The sequence below is a fragment of the Babylonia areolata genome, chromosome 34 (genome assembly GCF_041734735.1).
Source record: "Babylonia areolata isolate BAREFJ2019XMU chromosome 34, ASM4173473v1, whole genome shotgun sequence".
In the NCBI taxonomy this organism is placed as follows: Eukaryota; Metazoa; Mollusca; class Gastropoda; order Neogastropoda; family Buccinidae; genus Babylonia; species Babylonia areolata.
The window spans coordinates 22,710,005-22,730,198 of record NC_134909.1 but is presented as its reverse complement, the minus strand read 5'-3'; the positions used below and the strand labels follow the sequence as shown (position 1 = coordinate 22,730,198).

Below are 20,194 nucleotides of genomic sequence, written 5' to 3'. Positions count from 1 at the left end.
ACTTACACTCTTCATCCCCAGAGGAGCATAGCCATAGGTCATCAACGTCTCTTCTGATTGGGACAGGACTCAGCTGTCAGTATTTACTATCTTACGCTCTTCACCCCCAAAGGAGCATAGCCATAGGTCATCAACGTCTCTTCTGATTGGGACAGGACTCAACTCTCAGTATTTACTATCTTACGCTCTTCACCCCCAAAGGAGCATAGCCATAGGTCATCAACGTCTCTTCTTATTGGGACAGGACTCAGCTGTCAGTATTTACTATCTTACGCTCTTCACCCCCAAAGGAGCATAGCCATAGGTCATCAACGTCTCTTCTTATTGGGACAGGACTCAGCTGTCAGTATTTACTATCTTACGCTCTTCACCCCCAAAGGAGCACAGCCATAGGTCATCAACGTCTCTTCTGATTGGGACAGGACTCTGTGCTGTCAGTATTTACTATCTTACGCTCTTCACCCCCAAAGGAGCACAGCCATAGGTCATCAACGTCTCTTCTGATTGGGACAGGACTCAACTGTCAGTATTTACTATCTTACGCTCTTCACCCCCAAAGGAGCATAGCCATAGGTCATCAACGTCTCTTCTTATTGGGACAGGACTCAGCTGTCAGTATTTACTATCTTACGCTCTTCACCCCCAAAGGAGCATAGCCATAGGCCATCAACGTCTCTTCTGATTGGGACAGGACTCTGTGCTGTCAGTATTTACTATCTTACACTCTTCACCCCCAAAGGAGCACAGCCATAGGTCATCAACGTCTCTTCTGATTGGGACAGGACTCCAGGCTGTCAGTATTTACTATCTTACGCTCTTCACCCCCAAAGGAGCACAGCCATAGGTCATCAACGTCTCTTCTGATTGGGACAGGACTCTGTGCTGTAGGTATTTACTATCTTACGCTCTACACCCCCAAAGGAGCATAGCCATAGGTCATCAACGTCTCTTCTGATTGGGACAGGACTCAGGGCTGTCAGTAAGTATTTACTATCTTACGCTCTACACCCCCAAAGGAGCATAGCCATAGGTCATCAACGACTCTTCTGATTGGGACAGGACTCCAGGCTGTCAGTATTTACTATCTTACGCTCTTCACCCCCAAAGGAGCACAGCCATAGGTCATCAACATCTCTTCTGATTGGGACAGGACTCAGGGCTGTCAGTATTTAGTATCTTACGCTCTTCACCCCCAAAGGAGCATAGCCATAGGCCATCAACGTCTCTTCTGACTGGGACAGGACTCAGCTGTCAGTATTTACTATCTTACGCTCTTCACCCCCAAAGGAGCATAGCCATAGGTCATCAACGTCTCTTCTGATTGGGACAGGACTCCAGGCTGTCAGTATTTACTATCTTACGCTCTTCACCCCCAAAGGAGCATAGCCATAGGTCATCAACGTCTCTTCTGATTGGGACAGGACTCAGCTGTCAGTATTTACTATCTTACGCTCTTCACCCCCAAAGGAGCATAGCCATAGGCCATCAACGTCTCTTCTTATTGGGACAGGACTCTGTGCTGTCAGTATTTACTATCTTACGCTCTTCACCCCCAAAGGAGCATAGCCATAGGTCATCAACGTCTCTTCTGATTGGGACAGGACTCCAGGCTGTCAGTATTTACTATCTTACGCTCTTCACCCCCAAAGGAGCATAGCCATAGGTCATCAGTGACTCTTCTGATTGGGACAGGACTCAGGACTTTCAGTATTTACTATCTTACGCTCTTCACCCCCAAAGGAGCATAGCCATAGGCCATCAACGTCTCTTCTGATTGGGACAGGACTCTGTGCTGTCAGTAAGTATTTACTATCTTACACTCTTCACCCCCAAAGGAGCACAGCCATAGGTCATCAACATCTCTTTTGATTGGGACAGGACTCCAGGCTGTCAGTATTTACTATCTTATGCTCTTCACCCCCAAAGGAGCATAGCCATAGGTCATCAATGACTCTTCTGATTGGGACAGGACTCCAGGCTGTCAGTATTTACTATCTTACGCTCTTCACCCCCAAAGGAGCATAGCCATAGGTCATCAACGTCTCTTCTGATTGGGACAGGACTCAGGGCTGTCAGTAAGTATTTACTATCTTACGCTCTTCACCCCCAAAGGAGCATAGCCATAGGTCATCAACGTCTCTTCTGATTGGGACAGGACTCTGGGCTGTCAGTAAGTATTTACTATCTTACGCTCTTCACCCCCAAAGGAGCATAGCCATAGGTCATCAACGTCTCTTCTGATTGGGACAGGACTCCAGGCTGTCAGTATTTACTATCTTACGCTCTTCACCCCCAAAGGAGCATAGCCATAGGTCATCAATGACTCTTCTGATTGGGACAGGACTCAGGACTTTCAGTATTTACTATCTTACGCTCTTCACCCCCAAAGGAGCATAGCCATAGGCCATCAACGTCTCTTCTGATTGGGACAGGACTCAGGGCTGTCAGTAAGTATTTACTATCTTACGCTCTTCACCCCCAAAGGAGCATAGCCATAGGTCATCAACGTCTCTTCTGATTGGGACAGGACTCAGGGCTGTCAGTATTTACTATCTTACGCTCTTCACCCCCAAAGGAACATAGCCATAGGTCATCAACGTCTCTTCTTATTGGGACAGGACTCAGCTGTCAGTATTTACTATCTTACGCTCTACACTCCCAAAGGAACATAGCCATAGGTCATCAACGTCTCTTCTTATTGGGACAGGACTCAGCTGTCAGTATTTACTATCTTACGCTCTACACCCCCAAAGGAGCATAGCCATAGGTCATCAAAGTCTCTTCTGATTGGGACAGGACTCCAGGCTGTCAGTATTTACTATCTTACGCTCTTCACCCCCAAAGGAGCATAGCCATAGGTCATCAATGACTCTTCTGATTGGGACAGGACTCAGGACTTTCAGTATTTACTATCTTACGCTCTTCACCCCCAAAGGAGCATAGCCATAGGTCATCAGTGACTCTTCTGATTGGGACAGGACTCAGGACTTTCAGTATTTACTATCTTACGCTCTTCACCCCCAAAGGAGCATAGCCATAGGTCATCAACGTCTCTTCTGATTGGGACAGGACTCCAGGCTGTCAGTATTTACTATCTTACGCTCTTCACCCCCAAAGGAGCACAGCCATAGGTCATCAACGTCTCTTCTGATTAGGACAGGACTCAGGGCTGTCAGTATTTAGTATCTTACGCTCTTCACCCCCAAAGGAGCATAGCCATAGGCCATCAACGTCTCTTCTGACTGGGACAGGACTCAGCTGTCAGTATTTACTATCTTACGCTCTTCACCCCCAAAGGAGCATAGCCATAGGTCATCAACGTCTCTTCTGATTGGGACAGGACTCCAGGCTGTCAGTATTTACTATCTTACGCTCTTCACCCCCAAAGGAGCATAGCCATAGGTCATCAACGTCTCTTCTGATTGGGACAGGACTCAGCTGTCAGTATTTACTATCTTACGCTCTTCACCCCCAAAGGAGCATAGCCATAGGCCATCAACGTCTCTTCTTATTGGGACAGGACTCTGTGCTGTCAGTATTTACTATCTTACGCTCTTCACCCCCAAAGGAGCATAGCCATAGGTCATCAACGTCTCTTCTGATTGGGACAGGACTCCAGGCTGTCAGTATTTACTATCTTACGCTCTTCACCCCCAAAGGAGCATAGCCATAGGTCATCAGTGACTCTTCTGATTGGGACAGGACTCAGGACTTTCAGTATTTACTATCTTACGCTCTTCACCCCCAAAGGAGCATAGCCATAGGCCATCAACGTCTCTTCTGATTGGGACAGGACTCTGTGCTGTCAGTAAGTATTTACTATCTTACACTCTTCACCCCCAAAGGAGCACAGCCATAGGTCATCAACATCTCTTTTGATTGGGACAGGACTCCAGGCTGTCAGTATTTACTATCTTATGCTCTTCACCCCCAAAGGAGCATAGCCATAGGTCATCAATGACTCTTCTGATTGGGACAGGACTCCAGGCTGTCAGTATTTACTATCTTACGCTCTTCACCCCCAAAGGAGCATAGCCATAGGTCATCAACGTCTCTTCTGATTGGGACAGGACTCAGGGCTGTCAGTAAGTATTTACTATCTTACGCTCTTCACCCCCAAAGGAGCATAGCCATAGGTCATCAACGTCTCTTCTGATTGGGACAGGACTCTGGGCTGTCAGTAAGTATTTACTATCTTACGCTCTTCACCCCCAAAGGAGCATAGCCATAGGTCATCAACGTCTCTTCTGATTGGGACAGGACTCCAGGCTGTCAGTATTTACTATCTTACGCTCTTCACCCCCAAAGGAGCATAGCCATAGGTCATCAATGACTCTTCTGATTGGGACAGGACTCAGGACTTTCAGTATTTACTATCTTACGCTCTTCACCCCCAAAGGAGCATAGCCATAGGCCATCAACGTCTCTTCTGATTGGGACAGGACTCAGGGCTGTCAGTAAGTATTTACTATCTTACGCTCTTCACCCCCAAAGGAGCATAGCCATAGGTCATCAACGTCTCTTCTGATTGGGACAGGACTCAGGGCTGTCAGTATTTACTATCTTACGCTCTTCACCCCCAAAGGAACATAGCCATAGGTCATCAACGTCTCTTCTTATTGGGACAGGACTCAGCTGTCAGTATTTACTATCTTACGCTCTACACTCCCAAAGGAACATAGCCATAGGTCATCAACGTCTCTTCTTATTGGGACAGGACTCAGCTGTCAGTATTTACTATCTTACGCTCTACACCCCCAAAGGAGCATAGCCATAGGTCATCAAAGTCTCTTCTGATTGGGACAGGACTCCAGGCTGTCAGTATTTACTATCTTACGCTCTTCACCCCCAAAGGAGCATAGCCATAGGTCATCAATGACTCTTCTGATTGGGACAGGACTCAGGACTTTCAGTATTTACTATCTTACGCTCTTCACCCCCAAAGGAGCATAGCCATAGGTCATCAGTGACTCTTCTGATTGGGACAGGACTCAGGACTTTCAGTATTTACTATCTTACACTCTTCACCCCCAAAGGAGCATAGCCATAGGTCATCAACGTCTCTTCTGATTGGGACAGGACTCCAGGCTGTCAGTATTTACTATCTTACGCTCTTCACCCCCAAAGGAGCACAGCCATAGGCCATCAACGTCTCTTCTGATTGGGACAGGACTCTGTGCTGTCAGTATTTACTATCTTACGCTCTTCACCCCCAAAGGAGCATAGCCATAGGCCATCAACGTCTCTTCTGATTGGGACAGGACTCAGCTGTCAGTATTTACTATCTTACGCTCTACACCCCCAAAGGAGCACAGCCATAGGCCATCAACGTCTCTTCTGATTGGGACAGGACTCAGCTGTCAGTATTTACTATCTTACGCTCTTCACCCCCAAAGGAGCACAGCCATAGGCCATCAACGTCTCTTCTGACTGGGACAGGACTCTGTGCTGTCCTTTCCACACTTGTCCAGGTGAGTCCCGGTCTCATCACCTCCCCCTCGCTGTCTGGCCTCCACCTGTTTCAGGGCCATCCCCTCTTTCTTTTTCCCCCGTAGGATCCAGGTCAGAGGGTGATGCTGGATGGTGGTTCTTCCTGAGGGTGTGTCCAGTCCAGTCTCACTTCCTCTTCGGGATCTGTGTGGTGGCTGGCTCCTGTCCCACCCCTTTCCACGACTCCTGGTTGATTTTACCTGGTCGCTGGATGCCTCAGACAGGTGTTAATGAACGTCTGCGTCTTCTGCTGCGTTGTCTTGGTTATCCTTCACGTTTCAGAGCCGTGGAGCGGGAGAGTTGTGACATGGGAAGTAACTGTGGTGAATTGATGACTGGGGTGCATTGACTGGGGAACCAGGGGACACAACTCTTGTGTAAATTTGGTGTCCAGTCAGCAGGTGACATGGGTAGCACTTCAGTGACTTGATCCCATCATTGAAGTGGAGCAGTTTTGGTTCCCTTAGTTCACTCATAAAAAGCAGGTATTCACAGCTTTTTGATAAACTGTTTTTTCCTTAAATACATAAATAAAAACCTTAATCTTTTGATTTGTTCATTTGCTTTACACCCCCCCTCCCTCCTTTCTTCCCGCTTCCAGCTCACAATCATCATGATGTCCAACTGATCCCAATTCTGACACTTGAAGCAATAAACCTCCTCTGGCTCACAGTCATGATGTCCAAATGATCCCAATTCTGACACTTGAAGCAATAAATGAAAAATAACAAGATTTGATTTTCATGTGGTTTTTTGTTTGTTTTGTTTTGTGTTTTTTTTTAAACATGAAGTGACGGTTGTGCAAAACGTTTCTTGCCAGTAAAGTCCATGGTATGAAATGCACAGCTGTGACACGTTGCCCTACAGTGGTTGATTTGAGGGAACTGTTTGCGTTGTTTGCTGTGCAGAGGGTCTTGCCAACAACCATGTCATGTCATGGCCATGGACATGTAATTCATCACCTTTGCTTTTTATTTTTTTTTTTTCTGTGTAATGTCCTAATTTTAGTATCCGAAATTCGGGGACCTACTTATCTAAACGATAATTTTTCTGCATTTAACTTAGCCGTATGAAGAGCACAGGAACAGGAGTCATGATGGCTGCCGGAAAAAGAGGGCGCTAGCCAGCGGGACAAAGGGGAGGTTACCTACTTCCGGGAGGTTATTGGCCGTAGTTTCGTTTTCTCAGCATAGGCGGATAGTAGTTTGCACAGGACAGGAATGTCAGACCCCTGCCGGAGTCTGCACTAGTTGGGTGACGGTAAGTATGTTATTTAAATGTAATTTTAGATAGAAAATTTCCTTTTGCAATGCATGCATGTGAGGAATGGTATGTTGCATGTATTAATCAACCTTTCTAATCAAGAATTAGAAGATGTAAAACAAAGCGAAATGACCCGTATCATGAATACAAACTGGCACTTTTTGAGTGAATGCGTCATGTTTCTTTATTTCTTTGCGGGGCTAAAAACGGAAAGAGCCGTTCTGTGATTGACACAAACTGATTGAACACATCATTACAGACCATTTCTTTTTACCTTGTGAGGTGGCTGCATGTTAGTTTTGCCACTGAATCTGTATCATGATTAAAGACAGTAAGTTGATAAGACTTAATGGTTGATAGCTCTCAATATAGAGTTAATAAATAGCCTTCAGTATAGAGTTTATAGCCTGCAATAGAGTTGATAACCCTCAATATAGAGTTAATAGCCCTCAGTGTAGAATTCAAGACTACTGAAAATGGGTTACAACATCTATTAGTGATAATATTTCACCCATGCACAAAAATTGCCAATCAGACAGGTTCCCAGAATTTTGGATACTGAAATAGTACCTTACCTTTTTTTTTTTTTTTTTTTTTTTTTTTAATTTCTCGGTGTAAACAGATGTAGATTGATTAATGTATAGCATATTTTTCAGCCTTATAAAGGGCTTGGGTCACTCACTGTGAGTGAGAACTGTGCAACAAGGTCACTCTCTTTGAAAATCACATGGTGTAAATATGTTGAATTGAAGCAAAGAAACAGTGTGGGGCGTCACTGATATGTGGATGTGATGGTTGGTTGTATGTTGTTTGATTGAGAGAGTGATTTCCCCTCTTTTCTATCGCTCCCTCTGTTTCTGTCGTCTTTTGTTTTCTGATTTGCTGGTCTATTCATTTTTTTTTTCTTTCTGGAAAGTCTTGAACATTTTTTGTCTTTACTGTGGACTTGCATTTCTCAGTTTGTCACAACAGATGTCTCTGTGTGAAATTCAGACTGCTCTCCCCAGGGAGTCACTCTGCTGAGAGCGCCACCTCCTTTGCCTGCAGTTTTCTTTGTTTTCCTGTCAAAGTGGATTTTTCTACAGAATTTGACAGGGACAATGCTTTTGTTGCTGTGGGTTGTTTTACGTGCACTAAGTGCATGCCGCACACAGGACCTCGGTTTATCATCTCATTCGAATGACTAGCATCCAGACCAGCACTCAAGGTCTAGTGGAGGGGGAGAAAATATTGGCGGCTGAGCCATGATTCGAGCCAGCGTGCTCAGATTCTCTCACTTCCTAGGCGGACGCGTTACCTCTAGGCCATCACTCCATTGTATTATACATATGTGTGATGAATGAGAGAGTGGGGGGATGGAGGGGGGAGAGAGAGAGAGTGGTCAAGAATGGTTCATGTAATTTGTAACTTTCATGTAAAGCGCCGTGAGCTCTTAGAGAGAAAGGGTGCTTTGGATACAAAGTGTACATTATTCTTATTCTTCACATGACTGACTGTGCTTGTGTCTTGTGTGTTTCTTCCCAGGTGTCTGAAGGTGTGTTTCCCATCAGGTGATACAGTCACACAAGTGTTTTGTATCGAGGTGTGAAAGAATGACGTGTTTGAAAATATGTCCGTGATCACAAATATCAAACTGAATTGCTGTTAATTCATGATAATTTTCTTTCCTTTTGTCCCCCAAATTGTGAGGTGTGTGTTTTACAAAGTATCTTACCTATGCAATATTTTTAACCCCAGAACAGGGGATGTGGGGTGAGGAGATAGGGGGTGGTGAGGGGGGTGGTGAGCGTTTACAAGATAGTGGGTGTTTTGCAAGGTACAGTTCATGTAACGTTGTGCAGGATAGGTTTTGCAAGGTACAGTTCATGTAACAGTGTGCAGGATAGGTCTGTCATCAGCTGTAACTTGTATTAGTATTTCTTAGATTTAAAAAAAAATTATTATTACAATGTTAATTACAACCAACAGAGATGATTAACTCTTTCCATACGAACAGCGAAAGAGACGACGTTAACAGCGTTTCACCCCAATTACCATCATCAAAATATTGCAAGCGGAAGGCTCTTATACTGAAGACGTGATTGTTGACAAAGAATACCACAATTCTGACGACGGAAGCTAAAGGTTGGGTCATTCAGACACCCACTGGACATCCGAGGGGTCTGTGTAGAGGAGAAGAGAGGACTGGCCGTACTGAGTGAGTTAAATGAATTTTCTTATTGAGAGTAATGGAGTAAGTGAGGACATTCTGCTTTACATCCTGCCCTTGGGGCAAGGAAAAGAAAATCAACAACCAAAAAAAAAAAAAAAAGAAGAAATGGATTCACATATTAACAAGAAAACTCTGATAGGACCAGTGCAAGAAATACGACACAGTTGATAAGTCATGTAGAACTTAACCTTTGCATGTTTGAGGGTGTTGAAGTTTAATGGGGGTGCAGATATTTGTTTTGAGGATTGTCATTGGACGGTACAGTCACAATTAGTGATTTTTGTTTGAGGGTGTTGAAGTTTAATGGGGGTGCAGATATTTGTTTTGAGGATTGTCATTGGACGGTACAGTCACAATTAGTGATTTTTGTTTGAGGGTGTGAGGTCGATTTGTGTGTGAATCAGTGAAAAAAAAACTTTATTTGTTTGTAATTTTGTAAAGATCTGATTGTTGCTCGAATGAAAAGCAGATTGTGTGAATGACAGTTGTGTGGTGTAATACTTGGTGACAGTAACCTGTACACAGATGCTGAAATTGTACGGATGTTACAGTTCTGTGTAACAGATTACAGTATATAACCGCTTGTTTATTACAGAACTGTGTAAGTTGTAATCATCGGCACAAATGAAATCGCTGTGTGTGTACAACTGACAGTTGAGTTGAATGCACGGCATGCGCAGTGAACAATTGAAGGTTTGATATGACCACTTTTTTTTGCGTTTTTCTTGTACATTCCAGTTGGATGTGTTTTTTTGTTAGTCGCATAAGATGCCACGAAAACTTAGGGCCAGCTTGACTTCAGATAACTGATTTACAAGCAGCTCAAGCCAGGAAAAATAAAGAAAAAAGATATGCCTCAGGAATCAAGCTGTATCGCTATTTTGTTACAACAAATTGGGGCTGCCCTCTCTGAGCATTGTGACAGTGCAGTCGTACATTTTTTTTCCTGTCGGCAAGTGTATTTGTTTTACTATCAAGTGGATTTTTCCGCATTATTTGGTCCCGAAGAATCCTTTTTATTGCCTTAGGTTCTTTTACATGTGCATAGTGCGTGCTGCACACAGGACATTTGCTTATCACCTCATCTCTTCTTCTTCTGCGTTCACTCGTATGCACACGAGTGGGCTTTTATGTGTATGACCGTTCTTTACTCCGCCATGTAGGCAGCCATACTCCATTTTCGGGGGTGTGCATGCTGGATATGTTGTTGTTTCCATAACCCACCGAACGCTGACATGGATTACAGGATCTTTAACGTGCGTATTTGATCTTCTGCTTGCATATACACATGAAGGGGGTTCAGGCACTAGCAGGTCTGCACATATGTTGACCTGGGAGATCGTAAAAATCTCCACCGTTTACCCACCAGGCACCGTCACCGTGATTCGAACCCGGGACCCTCAGATTTTCAGTCCAACACTTTAACCACTCGGCTATTGTGCCCGTCGCCTCATCTCAAAAACCTAGCATCCAAACCAACACTCAGGGTCTGGTGAAGGTGGGGAGGGGGGGGCAGGGGGGGGGGAATCCCGGTCTGTACATGGGGGAAGGTTATTCAATTTCCTGTTGGGCTGGAAAGTTGGCTGAGGCTGTCCAGGTTCGTTACCATGTGAAAAACGGTCTGTTCGACATGTCCCCTGGATGTCGACTAAAGTGATCTGTGGTGGTGAAGGAGTTAAATATGACAGAGTAAACAGGGACTGTGGTGATTTGGTATATGGACGTGTGTTTATTAATAGTCTTGTCTTATTTCAACACATTGGCAAATGGGACATGATTACAGTAACAGTTAGGTCATTTTTTGACTCATACCTTGTTGGTTTTCTTATCCTCGGCTGTTTCAAGTCAACATTTTACATGGAAGTAAAAGTGATTTGATCATCTGAGGATTCTTCTTCTTCAGCGTTACCAACAGATGATGGAAAGACTGGAGTGGTATGCCGGTCACCATTAGGTTTTTTGCGTGTGTTTTTTCTTTGTGGGCTGCGACTCCCACTTGTGTACATGGGTGAGCTTTTTGCATGAATGTGTTTATTTGTGTGTTGATTTGTAGTTGGTTGTGTGGTGTGTATATGGTTGTATAGAAAGTAATGGTGAAACAAGCTTTGTTATGCAAGTCGAACGTTGCAGCATGGAAGCGCTCAAATTGAATTTTTCTTGAAGCTCATGGGCCCCAGTGTGTGTGTGTGTGTGTGTGTGACTGGAGTGTGAATGTGTGTGTGTTTGAGTGTGTGTGTGTATGACTGGATTGTGTTTGACTTGAGCTTTGCTCTGGCAGTTGTGTGTTTATTTTTATCTTCACGGTCAAGAAGATGACACAGGCTTGCTTGAGAAAGCCCAGTCACTGTTGCGTGCGGGTGTGTGTGTGTGGTGTAAGGTGCTGACATTGTTTTCTGCAAGGCAGGCTGATTCCTCCATTTCTTTTCAAAAGCTTTCTAAACAGACCCATCTCTTGGTATTCAGAGCCTTTGATTTTTGCCTCTGTTTTGTTTTTCCTGGGAATGTTTTACTGATAAGGTATGCACACAGGCTCAGACACACACACACACACTGTACACATAGCATAAACACACTGACACCCAACACACACACACAAACACCACCAGCACATACACACAGACATACTTCATGCCCACACCATGGACTCAAGGTATCAATCAGCGTCATGTAGGCACGACTTGTTTCAAGCGGTCCAGAAACAGTACACATGAGAAACAGGGGAACGGTATGATCATAGTTAGCATTAAGTAGTGTTGGTTTTATTTTTTATTTTATTTATTTTGTTTTTTTTGTTTTTTTCTCAAGGCCTGACTAAGCATGTTGGGTTATGCTGCTGGTCAGGCATGTGCTTGGCAGATGTGGTGTAGCGTGTATGGATTTGACCGAACGCAGTGACGTCTCCTTGAGCTACTGATACTGATACTTATACTGGACGCTAGTCATTCGAATGAGACAATAAACCGAGGTCCTGTGTGCAGCATGCAGTTTGCGCACATAAAAGAACCCACGGCAACAGAAGGGTTGTTCGTGGCAAAATTTTGTAGAAAAATCCACTTCGATAGAAAAACAAATAAAACTGCACGCAGGAAAAAATACAAAAAAAAATGGGTGGCGCTGTAGTGTAGCGACGCACTCTCCCCGGGGAGAGCAGCCTGAATTCCACACAGAAATCTGTTGTGATAAAAAAAAAAAAGAAATACAAATGCAGAATTACTGCTGTTGCTTCACACTTGACTGTGGAGGAGGGTGGCAGAATAGTCAAGACGTTTATTTTCCAGTGAGGGTCTGTGTTCAAATCCCTCCCCTGCCCTATCTCCCATGTTTGACTGGACAATCAATCTGAGTGTCAAGTCATTCGGATGAGATGATAAGCCGAGGTTCTGTGTGCAGCATGCACCTGGCACACTGAAGAACTTCTTCTTCTTCGTTCGTGGGCTGCAACCCCCACGTTCACTCGTATGCACACGAGTGGGCTTTTACGTGTATGACCGTTTTTACCCCGCCATGTAGGCAGCCATACTCCGTTTTCGGGGGTGTGCATGCTGGGTATGTTCTTGTTTCCATAACCCACCGAACGCTGACACGGATTACAGGATCTTTAACGTGCGTATTTGATCTTCTGCTTGTGTATACACACGAAGGGGGTTCAGGCACTAGCAGGTCTGCACATGTGTTGATCTGGGAGATCATAAAAATCTCCACCCTTTACCCACCAGGCGCCATCACCGTGATTCGAACCCGGGACCCTCAGATTGAAAGTCCAACGCTTTAACCACTCGGCTATCGCGCCCATCACACTGAAGAACAACCCATGGCAACAACAGTGTTGTCCTCTGGCAAACTTTTTGTGGAAGAAATCCACTCTGATAGGTACATAGACATGTGTGTGCACTCAGAGTCTGAGTGTGTTGGGTCATGTTGCAGGTCAGTCAATCTTGCTGGCAGATATGGTGTAGTCTGTATGGATGTGTCTGAACGCAGCGACGCTTCCTGCAGAAAGTGAAAGTGATTTACTGCTGCCTGCCTGTCTGCCCTCTTCTTTTTCTTTTTTTTCTTCTTTTGTTGCCCCATCATCTGCACCGTTTCAGTGGCATTACTCCCACGCCGCTCATTTAGATTCCTCCATACATGGCCACACCCGGGTTCGTCCATCACAGTTCCAGCGTCAGCAGTGCGCAGGGAACCATCAATGTTAGGTCGCTAGGAGGCCACACACCAGAGGAGACCCTGCACTGCTGCTGAGTCACTTCGGTGGTGTTCAGTGGTGCCTGTTCTGATTTTTTTTTCCCCTCCCTTTTTTTTTTCTCCTTCCTTTTTTTCCCCCAACAGCTACATCTGTGGTGAATTCCTTACGCTTGCCATAATTCATTGTCCCTTTCTGTTTCAGCCATTTGCTTGTCAAAGACTTTAAGACTGCTCCTGTGTCGTTGGAAACACGGGGCAGTGGAGGTGATGGATAGTGTGTGGTCCTTGGCCCGTTTCTGGTGTCACTCATATCCTCTGTCCACACGTCGATGGATAGTGTGTGGTCCTTGGCCAGTGTCACTCGTATCCTCTGTCCACACGTCGATGGATAGTGTGTGGTCCTTTGCCAGTGTCACTCTTATCCTCTGTCCACACGTCAATGGATAGTGTGTGGTCCTTTGCCAGTGTCACTCGTATCCTCTGTCCACACGTCGATGGATAGTGTGTGGTCCTTGGCCAGTGTCACTCGTATCCTCTGTCCACACGTCGATGGATAGTGTGTGGTCCTTTGCCAGTGTCACTCATATCCTCTGTCCACACATCGATGGATAGTGTGTGGTCCTTGGCCCGTTTCTGGTGTCACTCGTATCCTCTGTCCACACATCGATGGATAGTGTGTGGTCCTTGGCCAGTGTCACTCGTATCCTCTGTCCACACATCGATGGAAAGTGTGTGGTCCTTGGCCAGTGTCACTCGTATCCTCTGTCCACACATCGATGGATAGTGTGTGGTCCTTGGCCAGGATCTGGTGTCACTCGTATCCTCTGTCCACACGTCAATGGATAGTGTGTGGTCCTTGGCCCGTTTCTGGTGTCACTCATAGCCTCTGTCCACACGTCGATGGATAGTGTGTGGTCCTTGGCCAGTGTCACTCGTATCCTCTGTCCACACGTCGATGGATAGTGTCTGGTCCTTGGCCAGTGTCACTCGTATCCTCTGTCCACACATCGATGGATAGTGTGTGGTCCTTTGCCAGTGTCACTCGTATCCTCTGTCCCCACATCGATGGATAGTGTGTGGTCCTTTGCCAGTGTCACTCGTATCCTCTGTCCACACGTCGATGGATAGTGTGTGGTCCTTGGCCAGTGTCACTCGTATCCTCTGTCCACACGTCGATGGATAGTGTGTGGTCCTTGGCCAGTGTCACTCGTATCCTCTGTCCACACGTCGATGGATAGTGTGTGGTCCTTGGCCAGTGTCACTCGTATCCTCTGTCCACACATCGATGGATAGTGTGTGGTCCTTGGCCCGTTTCTGGTGTCACTCGTATCCTCTGTCCACACGTCGATGGATAGTGTGTGGTCCTTGGCCAGTGTCACTCGTATCCTCTGTCCACACGTCGATGGATAGTTTCTGGTGTCACTCGTATCCTCTGTCCACACGTCGATGCATAGTTGGAGAAGTACTTAATTGATTCATGTGTATTGTATGCTCATCATGAAGTTTGGCTCTTTGCTGAAATATGGGGCATTTGGATGCAAACAAACAAACAAACAAAAAAAACCCTCAAAAGAACACATTCTGTTGCTTCAACATGTTGCATGTATCTTGTAATCCAGAACAAGAGAGAGAGAGACAGAGAGAGAAAGAGAGACAGAGAGAGAGAACATGTATACATACACTGGTAAGATTTACCTGCTTGAAGACATTTTCCAAACTGCAAGTTGTGAAATGTGTGTGCAAGTGTGATAAGTTTGGGAGCATTGCAGACTTGTGCACAGTCATGTGAGCATGAAATGTTTGATTGTGGGAGATTTTTTTTTTTTGGTACCATTTGTATGAATTCTTTTGCGAATGCAAGTTTAAGACATTTCTGAGCATGTCGGATACACTTACTCTGGAACTCACAAACTGTTTATATACTTACAGAATATGAAATATTGTGGATGCATATGAGATGTATATGTTAGGTAATATGACACATTATGGATGCATAAAACAAGATGTGTATGTGAATGTAGGTATGTTTGGGACGGGAGGGGGGGAAGTGCAAGTGAGATCAAAGTGTTTCGTGAGTGAAAGCTTTTGTGAATTATATGACGTGAAAAAGATTTGGCAGAAGTTTTTAAAAAATAAATGGCAGTGAGACTTGCTTTTTAATCCAGTTGTGAAAGTTTGTGTGTGTTGGTGTGAACAGCACAAGGCATTCATTTATCTGATGTGAAGGAGGGAACATAACTGATAACACAATAATTATCTTAAAACCAAAAACAAGACAAAGGAAAAAAAAGAAAAGCATCAATTAATTCATATGATTAATGAAAGCTTGGAAATGCCTGTGAATGTTGGTTTAAACTGTCATGAAAAACAACAAAGTGAAACCCAAACCAATAACAGTCTTTGAGAGACAAAACTGAACTTTAAGACGACAAATTATCCTCTTCTCTCTCTCTCTCTCTGTGTCTCTCTCTCTCTCTCACACACACACACGCACACAACACATACACCACAACACAAACTCTGTCTTATTTAAATTCTAATTAAAAAAAAAAAGAAAACTGTTAAAAGGATGTATATTCGGCACATTTATTTATTTCCAAGAGCAACTGATGAATCGGTATCCAGAAAACAGCAGCCAAGCAATATCATTTGAACTTTTTCCATCACATTATGTGCTCTCACAAGAAATCCCTATACATAATGTCACACACACACACACACACATGTGCATACACACACACATACATAATGTGCCACAAACATGCTGAGTGTATACAAACACATTCACAGCACAAATGTTCTTGCGAAGCTGGGTGTACAACCACATATGCTCATGACAAAAAACTCCCCATTCTTCACACTCACACACCCTCCTTAGTCACACACACACACACACTCCTTAGTGACACACACACACACACACACTCACACACACACCCCCTCCTTAGTCACACACACACACACACAGACACTCCTTAGTGACACACACACGCACACACCCTCCTTAGTGACACACACACACACACACGCACACACCTTAGTGACACACACATAAACACATACAACACACACATACAAAACACACACACACACATAAACACATACAAAACACACACACATAAACACACACATACAAAACGTGTACACACATACACACACAATGGGACAAATTCACATACACACATACTCACACAAATGAACAAACTCACAAACCCCTCAAAAAAACCAACAACACTACACACACACACACACACACACACACACCAGCTTCATCAAAGTCATGACACCCCAACTCCCCACCACAACGACAGTTCCACACACACAGTGTAGTTCCAACGTCGCACAGCACCACACACATCTCCTCACTGACCCAGCACACGTGTTCACACTTTCCCCGTGTACTTGTGGAAGGCGGTGTAGTCGTTGTGCAGCATGTGAAGCACGTCTCTGACACCAGGGGGCAGCCTCTGTCGTAGCTGTTTCATGGTGTGCTGATCGCATGCGTCCAGACAGGCGTACATGCTCGACACCAGCCATTTCTGTCCACACACAGGTGTAATAATAATCATCATAACCATGATCATTCTTCTTCTTCTTCTTCTTGCTCGTAAGCTTTTACGTGTATGATTGTTTTTACCCTGCCATGTAGGCAACCATACTCAGGGGTGTGTGCATGCTGGGTATGTTCTTGTTTTCATAACCCATTGAATGCTGACACGGATTACAGGCTCTTAAACGTGCGTATTTGATCTTCTGCTTGCGTATACACATGAAGGGGGTTCAGGCACAAGCAGGTCTGCACATATGTTGACCTGGGAAATTGGAAAAGTCTCCACCCTTTACCCACCAGGCGCCGTTACCAAGATTCGAACATATGACCCTCAGATTGAAAGTCCAACTCTTTAACCACTCGGCTATTTCGCCCGTCACCATGATCATGAAAGCACTGTAAACTGTGGAGGACGGTGGCAGAGCAGGAAAAGGCACTTACATATCAGTACAGTGTGTGTGGCGGGTCTGGGTTCAAATCCCACTCTCCCTCTGTGACTGGAAAATCAAACTGAGCGTCTAGTCATTTGGATTTGATGAGAAGCCAAGGCCCCACGTGAAACACGCACTTAGCGTATTCAAAAGAACCCATGGCAACACAAATGTTGTCCTCTGGTAACGCTCTGTACAAAGATGAAGTGCACTCCAAAGGGTTGATACAGTACATAAATGCATACAGATGCACACAAGGCCTGACAAGCAAGATGGGTTTCGCTGCTCATCAGGTATCAGCCTTGCAGATGTGCTGTAGGTATGTTGTTGCTTATCCCAAATCGAGTGACAGTCTTTCCATGTAGTATGTACACATGTGCTTTACATGTGCCGACATGTTGTGTTGATGACATATGTTTGTGTCATTCCAGCCACTGTCTTCTTAGTTCTTCTCCTCATCCTTGTTTTATCTCTACTGCTTCTTCTTCTTCTTCTCTTTAACTTCTACATAACTACTGTAAATAAAACAATAGAAAAACCCTTTTGTGACTGGCCTCTATATGCCTGGGGGTATTTCTATGAACATGGATTTCCCTTTCAGCATAAAAAACCCCTCTATTTTTACTTTGTTCCAGTTTAAAGACATCACTTTTGGACCATAGCCACAAAAATTTTCAGTTTCACACACAGACACACAGAAAATACACACCAAAAGCAGCAGATAAACACATCTTCATGGAGAAGCTGAAGAACAACCCCTTCCCACTGTACACATCCCTTTCAACCCAAAACTCAACAAAGACAAATCTATCAACAACAACAAAAAAAAAAAGGAAACAAACAAAACCAGCAAAACAACATATTTCTTGGGATAGAGAGAAAAAAATCACACTGATGCCATTGAAGAAGCGCTTAGAGCTTGGTCTCTGACTGAGGATAGGCACTATATAAGTATCCATATCAATCAATCAATCAATCAATCAATTGTGTGCACCATCATCTGATGTACAAGTGAAAACTGAGCTGGAACAACAACAACAACAACAACAACAACAAAAAGAAACTACACAACACCCAAAACAAAACAACAACAACAAACACACAACAACAACAACGATGACAACAAACACACAATTACAATGATGACAACAACAAAGATGACAACAATGACAACAACAAACACACAACAACAACGACGATGATGACAACAACAAACACACAACAACAACGATGACAACAACAAACACAACAACAACGATGATGACAACAAACACAACAACAACAACGATGACAACAACAAACACAACAACAACAACAACGATGACAACAACAAACACAACAACAACGATGACGACAACAAACACAACAACAACAACAACGATGACGACAACACAACCAGGGTCCAGACGACCCCCGAGGTTACTGACCTTGACAGCAGGCAACAAGGTGAGAGTTTTGACGGACGTGGTGTAATCCGACACCAGCGTGCCCACCACCCTCCCCACATCACCCCCGCCCACCAACAGCGTCACCAGTCTGCACACACACACACACACACAGAGAACATGAAGTACATCTGACAGGGCACTACAGCCGAGTTTTTTTTTGTTTTTGTTTTTTTGCTGACAGGCATTTTATTTTAAGTGAGCCTAAAGAAAATTTTCTGTTTTTGGTTGAAGCAGATAAAGTATTTTGAATTGAATTGAACTGAACTGAATTGAAAATCAGAAAAGATCCTTCGCCACTGGACGTCCAGATTGATTTGTCTGAGGTATGTGTCCAACCAGCGCTGTTGCATGGATGTGAAGTTTGGGGATCTGAACAAGTTTTGCCCTGTAACGGGTTACTGTGGAGTGATGGCCTAGAGGTAACACGCCCACTTAGGAAGCGAGAGGCGCCGTCACCGAGATTCGAACCTGGGACCCTGAGATTGAGAGTCCAACACTTCAACCACTCTGCTATGGCGCCCGTCTGTTTCTGGGTTCAAATTCTGGTCTCACCCTTTCTCCCAAGTTCGACTGGAAAATCAAACTGAGCGTCTAGTCTTTCGGATGAGACGATGAACTGAAGTCCCCTGTGCAGCACACACTTCATGCACCTGTTAAAGAACCCATGGCAACACAAGTGTTGTCCTCCAGCAAAATTCTGTGGAAGAAATCCACTCAGATAGGTACACAAATATATACCCATGCACTCAAGGCCTGACTAATCGCGTCAGGTTATGCTGCTGGTCAGGAATCTGCAGCAGATGTGGTGCAGCGTATATGGATTATATCTGAATGCAGTGACGATTCCCTGTGAAACAGTTTGTAAAATAACGTACAAAAAAAAAAAAAGAAAAAAAAAAGAGTCAAAATCCACTGAAAATGGGTTACATTTGGAACATCTACTAATGGTAAAATCATTTCATACATGCACAAACGCTGCTGGTAAAACAGGTAACTGAATTTAGGATGCTAAAATAGGACATGAAAGTGAAAGTGAGAGGGACAGAGGATACCTGGATTTATCTGAACACAGTGACACCCCCTTGAGAAACTGATAGTGAAAGTGAAAGTGAGGGGAACAGAGCATACCTGTGGACGTGTTCGGCACACGTGGTCATAGGCTTGACGAGGTGGGGGTTGGCCAACAGGACGCTCTGGTCGCCTCGCCGAACAGTCTCCTTCAGCACAGCTTCAAAGTTAAGGTCCACGTGGTGTGTGGACAGCACTGGTCAAGCAACAGCAGCCACACATGCATTTTTGACTCACTTGTGTAAACAAAGTGAGTCTATGTTTTAACCCGGTGTTCGGTTGTCTGTGTGTGTGTGTGTGTGTGTGTGTGTGTCCGTGGTAAACTTTAACATTGACATTTTCTCTGCAAATACTTTGTCAGTTGACACCAAATTAGGCATAAAAATAGGAAAAATTCAGTTCTTTCCAGTCATCTTGTTTAAAACAATATTGCACCTCTGGGATGGGCACCAAAAAAAAAAGAAAAAAAAGAAGCCTAATTATATGCAAACTGCATTTACTGTTATATTTATATTTTTTGTATTCTCTAAACTTGGCACTTTGATCT

General features: G+C 44.4%; 1 protein-coding gene across 1 annotated transcript in view; it reads right to left on the bottom strand.

The window, feature by feature from the left end:
• Positions 1–15,731: 15,731 nt before the first annotated feature.
• The window catches only part of LOC143277594 (uncharacterized), a 67,293-nt gene continuing 62,830 nt past the window's right edge, over positions 15,732–20,194 (bottom strand). Inside the window, exons 27-29 of the mRNA XM_076582470.1 lie at positions 19,708–19,807; positions 18,559–18,667; positions 15,732–16,689 (exon numbers count right to left, since the gene is read on the bottom strand). Of these exons, the coding sequence (XP_076438585.1) occupies positions 16,534–16,689; positions 18,559–18,667; positions 19,708–19,807 (365 nt within the window). The 3' untranslated portion in view covers positions 15,732–16,533. The remainder of the gene's footprint in view (positions 16,690–18,558; positions 18,668–19,707; positions 19,808–20,194) is intronic.